General features: G+C 40.9%; 1 protein-coding gene across 2 annotated transcripts in view; it reads right to left on the bottom strand.

Moving 5' to 3' along the window:
* Positions 1 to 9,926: 9,926 nt before the first annotated feature.
* Positions 9,927 to 13,035, bottom strand: part of krt1-c5 (keratin, type 1, gene c5) — an 11,716-nt gene continuing 8,607 nt past the window's right edge. For both annotated transcript variants that reach the window (XM_084054829.1, XM_084054828.1), the window contains exons 8-10: positions 12,895 to 13,035; positions 12,163 to 12,191; positions 9,927 to 11,038 (exon numbers count right to left, since the gene is read on the bottom strand). The exon at positions 12,895 to 13,035 is cut by the window's right edge and continues 77 nt beyond it. In XM_084054829.1, coding sequence (XP_083910955.1) covers positions 10,923 to 11,038; positions 12,163 to 12,191; positions 12,895 to 13,035 — 286 coding nt within the window. In that variant the 3' untranslated portion in view covers positions 9,927 to 10,922. The remainder of the gene's footprint in view (positions 11,039 to 12,162; positions 12,192 to 12,894) is intronic.

Below are 13,035 nucleotides of genomic sequence, written 5' to 3'. Positions count from 1 at the left end.
TTTTACCTTTTAACTTTTACCTACTTTTCTTCGACCAAGAGGTGTAAATAAAGCTGATTTGGTAATTAGTCAACAATATAAATCTCAGGCCGCTTCCTCTCGGGGGAAAAAAGCATGTAAAGTGATTAGAGCAGGATGCACATGACTTTGACTGTCTTTGCAGAGCTATTATGAATTTAAAAAGTGTGTATTATCAAATTAAAATACACACACTTATTGTATCCAGCATACCTCTGGTCCATGGAGTCCTGTAGGTGACATACGAGAGGGTGCCAGCGTGAGGGTAAAGGTGTCCTTCACCAGGGTGGTACGGCATTGGCAGTGCAAGCAAGTTCATTGTCACCTTGAGACGAGTAGTCTCCTGAAGTCCACATAGCGATGAAAAGGGAAGAAAGGTATAACGTTAGTGGTATCAATGATGATTCAAGATAAGACATAATCATCTAGATGAAAAGAAACTGTGTGGTGGCAGTTTCTATGTTTTACAGACTCACCTCACAGACATAGTCCAGTGCTTTATATTTAATAGCAGAGAACATCTTTCTAGAGACATAGCTCTCATTCTCTGACCTAAAGTAGACACACAATAAAAATAAAAAAATATATTATCCTTTATTTAACCAGGGTCAAAACCACATGGAGATCTCATCTCTTTTCATCTCTTTTTAAAGTGGACCCTGGCCAAGAAGGCAGCATACTGTACTGCAGTGGTTCTCAAACGTTTTCATGCCAAGGACCCCCAAATTAATATGTATTTGGTCACAGACCCCAATCTGAAAATGTTTTGTGCCAGGGACCCCCAGAAGAGAAGATTTATGTTATATTCAATAGTTCCCAAACATTTTTTTTAATTTAAAAAAAATAAATTAATTCAAAAATAGCAGATGTACAAGCTTGCAGCGTGAGTTTGTACGTCTGCTATTTTTGAATAGCCAAAGTATAAAATATGGTTAAAGTGGTTAAAATGATAGTGATGCTGTATTAACTACTTTTGCTGGGTGTTATGACCCTAGGGTCATATTATGTATTTTCCTGTGTGTTCCCCCTCATTGGTGTGTTTGTGAATGAGTGGTGAGGAGTGAGTGATTTGTATACAGCTGGAGTGAATGGTGGCTGAGTGTCTGGCTGATTAATAGGTGGAGCCTGCTGATGATTGGCTCCTGTAACTAGGCTGGGGACTATAAAGATGGCTGTCCCCAGTCACTCAGATGTCTTCCTTCGAACCAGCCTTCAACCACACCAGTCATGTGTTTGATGGTGATTTTAGCTCTGTTAAGTGTGTAGGGTGATAACACTGGGGACCCCCTGGAATTCCCCCAATGGTTCCCCTGGCTGGACCCCACTTTGAGAATGCTGTACTGTACATACAGTATAGTTTTACTTTTAAAAACATTAAAACAAACAAAATAAAAACAAGATAATACAAGCACCATAGAGCAGCAATGGCAAGGCCATGTTGAAGATATTGAAGTTGTGAATCTTTATCTGTCTAAAATATAGGAACATTCATTATAAATATAGGCACATTTATCCCTAAGTAAATAATATAATGTAAATGCCATGAAAATTATTTTTGAACGCTATTTAATCTAATGTATTTTTATTATTTCGAATGTTATGAAACCATGCAGTTTACACGACAAGATATTAACTTTAGCCAACTTCAGAAACCTGCTAATGCTAACTACAGCCTGCTTTATACTTCGTCGCCCGGTGGTGTCACGCGCCCAAAACAATAGCCAATCTACAAACTACAACACGTTGTATCTGCAATGGGCTGTGAGCTTGTAGATCTGCTATTTTCGCCAAATGCCACTTTACTGCATTACGAATGTGTCATGTCTATGACTCTATGCTGCTATATTTCCCCCAACATATGATTGAATAAAACCTAGAACAGTGAACAGAACTAATACAAACACGGAGCCGTAGGAACTTACATGACTGTAGTAAGAAGGACAGTCAGACTAAGACTAAATGATGACGTATTGTTTTGCTTTGGCCTGGTGGGGGCGGGGTCGCGTCCTCTCCTTCTCGGGTCCTCGAAGGTAATGCTGCATCATCCCATTGTCCAGAAGGCAGTGGAGAGTAACTAAGTACATTTACTCAAATACTGTACTTTTTGTAAGTACACTTTTGTAGATTTTGATTATTATTGCAAAACATACATTACCCACTTCAGCCCAATATATATTTTGGCCATTTGAAAATGGCAGATCTACAATTTTAAAACTTGTGAAATGGGACATTCTGCATAATGAGTACTTTCTAATTTTGGTAAATTTTGATACCAATACTAGTAAAAGTAAAAGTAAAAGTACCTCCAAATTGTACCAAATTGTACTTAAGTACAGTACTCAAGTAAATGTACTTATAGTTACTTTACATCACTGGTCAAAAGCTGGCCTTTTGTGTTTCTGGCACTGATGTGCACACAAACAACCACAAGGTGGCAATATTTTACCAAAATACACATCAGAGTCTAGTCAGTGAGAATACACACACAGCAGTGCCAAGTCAATTATTTCTGTCCCAGTTTAAAGTATCATATTCTATATTACAATCAAATGAGACAAAATATCTGAGGGTTTGGTATGATAAGACAACAGACCAAGAAAGAAAAGAAAAGGATTATGTTCTGCAGTGAAATTCAAAGATGGTGTGAATGAACAGAGAATTGGTGTTCTGACTGTGATTACAAGTGTGTGTGTGTGTGTGTGTGTGTGTGTGTGTGTGTGTGTGTGTGTGTGTGTGTGTGTGTGTGTGTGTGTGTGTGTGTGTGTGTGTGTGTGTGTGTGTGTGTGTGTGTGTGTGTGTGTGTGCGTGTGTGTGCCAGTTTATACAATGAACTTGTGCTTGCATTTTTAAACACCATCTAAACTATTACATTCTATTTAAAGGTGTATTTTTTCATATGTTTTTGAGTTGATTCGGGTCTTAGACCAGTGCTAAAGTGGGGTCCGGGGACCCCCAGAGGTCCTTTGGGGATTTCCAGGGGGTCCCCAGCAAAATGTGTTAACACAATCATTTTAACCACTTTAACCTTTTATACTTTGGCTTTTCAAAAATAGCAGATCTACAAGCTCATTGCGTGGCACGTAAATCTGCTATTTTAGAAAAATCGTGAATATTTATGCAAATCTTTTAATATATGTATTTTTAAAGCGGATATTTGTAACTCAAATCTTTGCTTCTCTGGAACAAAATGTTTTGTACCCAGGGGGCAAAGGGGGGTATGCTGCATTTGCTCTGCTATAAAAGGTTGGCCACCAGAAATAATATCTATGACCCCGTAGGATCACAACCTATATGGACAACCCGGTCAATTTTTTGCTGGAAATCCAATATGGCCGCCTCAATATTGGCCCCTATCAGTACCCAGGGGCAAAGGGGGGTATGCTGCATTTGCCCTGCCATAAAAGTTTGGCCACCAGAAATAATATCTATGACCCAGTAGGATCACAACCTATATGGACAACCCGGTCAACTTGCTGCTGGAAATCCAATATGGCCGCCTCAATATTGGCCCCTATCAAAAAATAGCTTTGGCAATAACTTTTGAACCAGATGGGCTAGAAATAAAAACTTGGTGTCTATTTCATGGTTTCAGAGCATGAGAAACTCAATGGAATACTTATCTTTATGATTGGGTGTGTCTGGCCCTTTAATTTGCATATTTCCAAGATGGATGCCACGCGAAAATGAGTTTTACTATGACTTTTACAGTGACAGCTTACTGTTATGGCAAAAAGTCTGCTTTTTAAGCAATATGAACACATTTGGTCAGTTTGAGCTTTCATTTCTATTTTGTCAATATGGCTGCAGTCATAAATAATGTATGGTATTACATTTTCCCCCAGATTTATTGATTTATAGATCTATAGTTCTTCTTTGCACAGGAACAGAGGCATGATATTGCCTTGTTCATTGACAAAGGCAAGGCTGGCTCGGTAGATGCAAGAGGGACTGCATTGCTAGCACTGAGAGACCATCCATACTCTGTGAAAGAAGGAATATCCGGCTTGGCGATATGTGCACATTTATCTATTATGGTTGCTAGAGCAGCTCTTCTCAGGTGCAGGTCAAAGGCATTCTCTGTCGGGGGCAGCAGCTTTAAGAGGGTTGATCTATTATTGAGGAACTTGTACACTCTAAGCTTACTCAGGTCAAAATCCTCCGGGTGGTCCGCTTTGGATGTATATACAGCAATTGTGAGGTCTCGTGCCTGATTGATGACGTCATATGAGAGGGAATCAGAAGAGTTTTCACCAAACTCCTCAAGTGCAGGGAGATCCAGACGCATGCTGGCCTTGAACCATGCCTTCTTCCCAGTGAAAAAGGGATAGCTGGTGGTATCTCTGCCACTTAAACTATGGATAAAGGGCAGGGCACGACACTGTGCAAGCCTCAGTGCTGATACCATTTGATGGATAGGAAGGTATGAACTGTGTTCTCACCCACAGCTCTGGAAGGCATCTGACATGGGTTGCTGCATAGTAAAGGCACATGATGATGATGTCTGTGTCATTGGCATGGATGACAACTCTGTCAACTTTGTCATTCTGGACACTGTACAGGGTGTGGAGTATTATTCTTGTATCAGCTTCCTGTTGTGTGGATTCTAGTGCAGGGACATCTTCAATAGACCCCTCCTTGATCACCACACTCCTTGTCTCTTCTTTAAACCACCCACCCAGGTAAAGATGTGTTGGACCAAGGGCCGACTTAAGTTTCTCATTTTCACACCATTCGTCACAGAGGAAACTCAATAGGTTTGCCTTGTTAGCTGACACAGCAAAAAACTCCTGAGGATCTGGAGCTGTGTAACGCATACTGACTTCATATTCTTTGGTAGGTTTTGGTCGAGCATATCTGTGTTCTTGCTCAGCTGTCTTAAGACTAGGTCCACTGTACCGGTCACAACAGAAGTGAATGATCTCTGTGCCAGCAGGCACATCATTCAACAGCAGACGTTGGTATCGTTCAGCGATTGTTCCAAATGCTTCACCTTTCAGGAACGACCAATGGCGTATGGCATACATGGCATCAATAACTACTGCTGTTGTTCTGTCTTCTGTAGGCAGGTCAGGGATGCATGCAACTTTGGTCTCCTCTTTCAGGACCTTCACAAGGCTTGCCTTGGTACCTGTTCTCATCCTGCCATCTTCCTGGAAGAGGGAAGGGGGGAAGCCACTGCACTCGTGGTTGCCTATAAAGTCAACAAGGTTGAGTTCTCCACCACTGGCTGTGATTTGGGTCATGCGCAGGAGGGCAGTCATTTCATTGCTCTTGCCAGGTGCTGAGGTTTTCCCCTTAGACTTTTTAGATTTTGTGTTTTGAGTGTGGGAAGTGTTAAGCTTCATTATGCTTGTCTTCTTCTGTTCACTGGACAATGACTCACACAGTGCCTTCAGACCCAGTTCTTTCACACTCATCAAGTGGTCCTTGACTGTGGAATCAGCACACTGTCCTGTAGATATGTTGATCGTGGATGATGTGCTCACTGTAAATGGGTTAGTCTCCACTGCTGCCATGACCTTGACTACCATCTCTGCATCCCGGATTACACGACTCTGACCAGACTCATGGTGTGGGTTGGAGGAGTGGAGGTGGAGCATAGACTTGAGCTCTGCAGAGACAGCTGCAGTGAGTGGTTTTGTGTAGACCCATTTTGTCCTGGCAGCAGGGCTGAGTGTAATGCCATCCAGACTGCTTGCTTCCTTGGCATCGGCATTATAGGTCTGCTCCAGTAGCATGTCAAGAGAAACACTGTTGTGGCTGCCATCTGCTCGTCTGCCAACAAATACACCTGCCATCAGTGCTTCATGTACCTCTGAAGCTGTTTCTGGTAGTTTCTTCATCTCAGCCAAATACAGAGGTAAAGATTGCTGCCCGTACTTGTAGTGGCCTGCTGCAGTGAGGTAGGGTAGCATTCTTGCTGATTCACAGAGATGTCCTGTCCAGTCACCTTCCCGATCGTACTAGATAAACCTTTGGAGAATATCTGACATCTCCAGGAAGGTTTCCCAGAGGACTGCAGTTGGTTGCCCATTCAATGATTCCTGAAAAAGCAGCAGCTGCTCTCTTAGGACTGCCATCTCTGGACTGCCATCTCTGTTGCCATAACAGTCAGCTGTCACTGTAAAAGTCATAGTAAAACTCATTTTCGTGTGGCGTCCATCTTGGAAATATGCAAATTAAAGGTCCAGACACACCCAATCATAAAGATAAGTATTCCATTGAGTTCCTCATGCTCTGAAACCATGAAATAGACACCAAGTTTTTATTTCTAGCCCATCTGGTTCAAAAGTTATTGCCAAAGCTATTTTCTGATAGGGGCCAATATTGAGGCGGCCATATTGGATTTCCAGCAGCAAGTTGACCGGGTTGTCCATATAGGTTGTGATCCTACTGGGTCATAGATATTATTTCTGGTGGCCAACCTTTTATGGCAGGGCAAATGCAGCATACCCCCCTTTGCCCCTGGGTACTGATAGTGGCCAATATTGAGGCGGCCATATTGGATTTCCAGCAAAAAAATTACCGGGTTGTCCATATAGGTTGTGATCCTACGGGGTCATAGATATTATTTCTGGTGGCCAACCTTTTATAGCAGAGCAAATGCAGCTTTCCAAAAAAAAGGGGGTTTTGCCCCCTGGGTATTGAGATGGGGTCCACAGCCAAATACATTCAGTTTAGGGGTCCTTGACATGAAAAAGTTTGAGAACCACTGTCTTAGACAACATCAAGTGATGAGTGAGTCTCCTGGAATGTTTTTACTTTACTTCTTTTTTTTTGTGAGTATCATGAAAAATCTGGTCACACTTGAGTGAGGAGCAGAGAGAGAAGCAGAGTGGATTCACACCAACATGGGACTGTCTGCACCTAAAGAGCTCTAATGAAAGTAGCATACTCACTGTCTATCTGCACCATGTATACACAATATACCATTGGTGGAAAGTAACTATGTACATGAACTCAAGTACTGTACTTAAGTACAATTGTGAGGTATTTTTTTTACTGGAGTATTTCTCCATGCACACTTCAGTATTGATACTTTTACTTAAGTAAAATATTTGAGTACTTCTTCCACCACTGTACAATATCACCACTGCAACACACATACACACACATACTCTGTACATACACAATGATACTTTATACTCTGCACCACTACATAACAGGTAAATGTTGTACATTACTATTATTTAATAGCTTTAGTTACTAGCTACAGTAATGTGAAAATTCTATACAGAACATACAGTAGCCTACATTTACTGTTAAATAAGTGTATATATTATTATAGGTTAAACAAGCAGGCAGCAGCACAACATTTATTAAAATCAGGCAAACTTTACTACAATGCATTACAAAAAAATGGCCATTCTGCTTAAATGAGTACTTTTACTTTAGGTACTGTAGGCTAAGTTTATTTTGATACCAATACTGCTTTTTAACTCAAGTATAATTTTTAATGCAAGACATTTACTTGCAACAGAGTGTTTCTATGTTGTGGTATTGCTGCTTTTCAAATCTTTGTACTTCTTCCACCACTGGTACATACACAGAAACACCTCAAGGTTATTGAAAATCCCCAAGTGACAGCTGAGTAGCCTACTTAGCATAAATGGAGCTCTCTCTCATTGAAGTGACTATCAAGTTCCTCATGAGAGGCAGTGGCCAAAACAGTTTCACTTGAATGACGGAGATCAGCCTGAATCAGAAGCTATAAGACAGCAATCCTTATAGCTGTAAAGTCCTGTGTTACCACATGAACCATAGTGTTCCAGGCATGTCATAATAGGCAAAAACTCAGCGAAAATATCCAAACATTCGGCTGAATTAGGAAAACATTTGGTTAAAATAGACGATCTACAAGCTCACAGCACTTGAGTTTGTGGATCGCTGTTTCAGCTCTTGAAGTGCAATAGAGTACAGAGAGTGCACAAATGGATGTTGATATACTGTTAGTGCACTAGGTCTAATTTTATATTCATATCTATCTATCTATCTATCTATCTATCTATCTATCTATCTATCTATCTATCTATCTATCTATCTATCTATCTATCTATCTATCTATCTATATATCTATCTATCTATCTATCTATCTTTCTATCTATCTATCTCTATCTATCTAAATGGACCAGTAAGGGTCCATTTGCTTCCATTTGTACACTCTCGGAGGAGTTCCAAATTGATAAATCAACACTGAGGCGTTTACTGTGTATAACAAAACAAAACAACCAGCTGAGCATTCGAAACCTCAAACACGATTTTCAAGTTTATTTTGTGGGACAGGCGATTTATTCAGTGTCAACAACTGCATTGTTATGAGCACGACACCGGATCCTGACCTCAAATCACAGTAACCTGCAGTGACAGGATAATAGAGTTCTGTCTGTCGGTGAGAGGGTGTGAAACGAGACACTGTGGTCACTGGACACTGGTCACCGTCAACCAACAAAACACAAAACATGACATATGTTGTCAAAGAAAGGTCACATTTACTGTGCACTCCTTCAGTATTTAGCCATACATGGAAACATACTACAACACATAGAAGTTTGTGTGCACGCACGCACGCACGCACACTGACCCAAACGCACGCACGCACGCACAAGCATGCACAAGCATGCATGCACACACACTAACACGTACACGTACACGCGTACACGTACACGTACACGTACACGTACACACACACACACACACACACACACACACACACACACACACACACACACACACACACACACACACACACACACACACACACACACAAACATGTGCACGCACACGCGTGCACCCCAAATCTCTTTGCTAAAAATAGCTGGTCTACAAGCTCAATGCCACGGGTTGTTTGTTTTCTTGGGAATCAGAAGGTTCCCGGTTCTATCCTTGGCTCCCACTATAGGTTAGTGTCGAAGACACTGAACCCAACTGCTCCTGATGAGCATGTTATGCCTTGCATGGTTGCCTGAATGTGTGTCTAAATACATTGATTAGTGTAATGCACACTGTAAAGTGCTGTGGATAAATGTGCAAAATCTGCAGTTACTTTTACTTTACTTGAGTGTGCACATTTTCCACCACTTTATACTTCTAGTCCACTACATCTCAGAGGCAAATATTGTAGGCCTACTTTTTACTTCAACCAATAGAGTCCTATTTTATACTTGGGATATTCGAAAATAGCCGATCTACAAGCTCACAAAGCGTCATGATGCAATGCATTGTGAGCTTGAATATCTGCTATTTTCAAAAGAGTTAACACATTTTTAAATAGTGCAATGAGCCATTCATAAATAAGTAATTTTACTTTGGTAGCTTATTTTGATGCCAATACATTTGTACTTTTAAAATGAAGTAAAAGCTACTGAATACAGGCCTTTTGAAACAATTTACAGTATTGTGGTATTGCTACTTATACTTAAGTTAAAAATGTCAGTACTTTTTCCACCACTGTTTTCCACACACACACGCACGCACGCACGCACGCACGCACGCACGCACGCACGCACGCACGCACGCACGCACGCACGCACGCACACACACACACACACACACACACACACACACACACACACACACAAAGACGTGTCATCTGAAACCAATGTATTTGGGTCACTTGAGTTATTGTAGTTTCTGTCCTCACAGTGCAGATAGAAAGAATCATGCATTCCCTTGCCTTCTCCTCATATTAGGTTTCTTCTCAGTATGAAATGTACGTTTCGGTCCAAGTGCCTCAAAGGGGCCAAACGTAATGAACAGTGCTCACTTCTGGGGTTTCATCCAAACCAGGGTTACACTTGAAAGTTTTTGCAACGCATTTCACGGATAGCCTACCGCAGAGTTGTACAGGTTCTGCTTTTTCTTACTTATAATAAATTATACCAACGCTATACATCATTTCCCTTTTTTTATTGCTGCTACACCAACATTGCTTTTTGACTTTTATTTCCAGTCACTGAAGAGAAATGACACATAATGAAATACATTTACTGTACTATAGCATTACAAATAAAACAGCATATTGAAACATTGACTTATGTGATGATCATACAGTACACATTTCATAACAGTCTTAAACATTGCACCATTCTACGGGTATTTCTTAAATCATTTATTACCACACAGCCAGGCAGGCATATTCTCTACAGAAGCTTGTTTGTGCGTTAAATTCTTCATCCATTGGCAAGAAGCTAGACCTCATTTTCAACGTCCTCCTGAAAACAGGCCTGTGAGATTCTTGCCAAAGAGGAGAATGATGACGGTATATCGTCTTTCTTTGATACCCCTTTTCACTGATCTTTTAATTATTTTTTTAGACATTAAAATAAGGAGTCAGACACAGAGTAGCTGAGACTGAGGAGAGCGAATCCAAGAAACGAATCCAAGAAACACTCAGAAATCCTGAGTGTTCATTGAACTCTGATAGTGTATAAATGATCGCTTGCTGCCACTAGATGTCGCATTTTTACAACATCTCTATTACAAAAGTCACCTATAAGGCACCAATCATGTAGTATGCAGCATTGATGGCTGCCTTATGCCTTATATTAAGAATGTATTTTAAGGTAAAAATGACCTTACCCACCAACAAACACATGGATCAAGGCGGCCATCAGTTTACAGCTTACAGAGGTAAAGACACCAATAATTGGTCCGGCAAACTATGGCAAAAATGATTCTTTCATAATCATAATAACCTTTTGAGGGTGAAAAGTAATACTTTTATATCACACCTCTTTAAATTCTCTGTGGATGAATTATTTTCTTTTTAATTATTTGTTTTCATAGAAATGTTACCCACACTGCATATCTTTTAAATGAACACTCTGGATTTACATTGTGTCACCCAGGATTGTCCTGTGCTGGTTGAGGGTTGTTGTGCCTCCATCGACACAGACAGCAGGGTCTCATTTCTTGCGCTCTTCAATCTGCTCCACTTCGCTGGACTCGTCCACCACCTTGCCGTTGATCATGGTCTGAGTGACCACCTTGACGATTTTCCTAGTCCGCACTTCAGGCTCTTCTGCGACACACAGGATAAAAATCAGGGTTATTAACATGGAAGAGGAGGCAATCAACCCACGATGGCCTCTGTGACCCCTATGAAGGTGGGTTGGCTATAATTCATAGACAAACAGGAATTATGGCACTAATAACCTACTATTTTATATCTACGGGGGAATATTTTGTTCTGTTCGACCAGGGGAGATGAAATTGCTTTTATAGCTTCACCCAGCTGATGGTTGCTCAGATGGCTATAATGAGCGCAGGGAGGAGGGGGGTTATGTGTTTTCGACTTGTATGTTGGGTGAGCTGGGGGTCAAACTGGTGACCTTCCGAATCCCACTCAGCTACGGCCGCCCCAAAACATGCATAGGAGCCTACTACCATACCATGCATGAGGTGTGCTGCTGGTACAAAAATGATTAATGGCAAGTGAAATATGATCTTTAATTATACATGTGAAACAGCACTGCAATCCTACAAAAGTTTAGGTGACCCCAGCAAGGGTTAGCTCAACTTGCAGGTTCTCAACATGGGGTTCAGGGACCCCCAGGTGTCCTTGATGGGGTTCCCAGCTAAATAATTCATAGTTAGGAACCAAAGGGACCCTTACAGGTCTGTAATTCTAAAAGTGTACAAATATTACCAAATATTTGGTTCCATCTTTACGGAGTTAAATTAAATTTACATTGTAGATTGGGGTCCCAGAGATGAAGGTCCATGACCAAATGCATATCAAACTGGGGGCCCTTACAACGGTTGAGAATAACTACAGTAAACAATGCTGAATGAAGCAATAGGTTATACTGTAGTACGCAATGGCAGAGTACAGTACAATGGTAATATAATGAAGCTGGAAAGGACAATACTAAGCCAGCTGAGATGAAAAGAAACAGGGCATGTCTTTGTGATACTGTCTGACTCACCCAAGGGGAACTAGAGGCATCTATTCATGACTGTTTTAATCCCAAATGGAATTTTGGCCATCTGATTAATTACATTGTATTAAAGTGATATCATTCTGAAGTTCAATATTTGCCACATGAGGAAAGGTGCATTGAGCACATTCTAGTGTGAAATTAATACTCAGGTTTGGTCTTTCATGACATTTCTTTGATCCTTTCGGCAGGTAGTGTAACTTACTTTTAGGAGGCGGAGGGATTTCTTTAACCCTGCAGGTCAAAACATAACACAACAGTTTTAATTCAAGAGAGCATGAGAAACACTCAACACAGCACACGTCGAATACCTATCCATCCTTTACTGTTTTTGGGTGTTGATGTAGATTTTAGCTTATTGAATGCTTGAATGTTATTTAATGAATGCTTTGCTGCATTCAAGGATATAAGGTATAGACAGACAGACAGACAGACAGACAGAAAGACAGACAGACAGGCAGACAGACACACAGACAGAAGACAAAATCGTAAAGCTCTATATTTTGATTGTAATCGTTGCTATAGAGTGTTTGTTCAGTGACAGGGGTCTCCTCAGCTCTTTAGCAAACAGAAAATAATATTTCAGTTCAGGAAACCAATTTTATCCAATCAGGAGAGAGAACTCCACTAAACTCATTTATCAGCTTCAATTTTGTCTGCAAATTCTTTGTTTCAAAATCTCACTTGCTTATCCTGTATCCTGACATAGTTCTCTCTTCCGATTGGAAAAAAAATTGGTATTCCGACCGGAAAATGTAAAACACTTGATTAATGATTAACACTTGTTTTAACAAGTAAATATCACGTATACCCACTTTAACTTTGAAATCCTTTTTTCAAAATGGATTTTTGTAAATACTGTGTGTATTTCATTTTAAATGTCAGGACCTGTATCGGTTTCAAACCAGTGCCATAAGCGTACGAGCGAGCGACTTACACTTCCTCTCCCTCCAGCAGCCTCCTGTACGTGGCGATCTCCATCTCCAGGTTCTGTTTGATGCGCAGCAGCTGCTCGTAGTCGGTCTTGTTGCGCTGCATGTCCAGACGCAGCTGAGACAGCTCATCCTCCAACTGGGTC

This window comes from Gymnoscopelus microlampas (assembly GCF_963454915.1).
Source record: "Gymnoscopelus microlampas genome assembly, chromosome: 4".
Lineage (NCBI taxonomy): Eukaryota > Metazoa > Chordata > Actinopteri > Myctophiformes > Myctophidae > Gymnoscopelus > Gymnoscopelus microlampas.
Note: the sequence above shows the minus strand (reverse complement) of the source record. Positions and strands in the feature narration are given on the sequence as shown.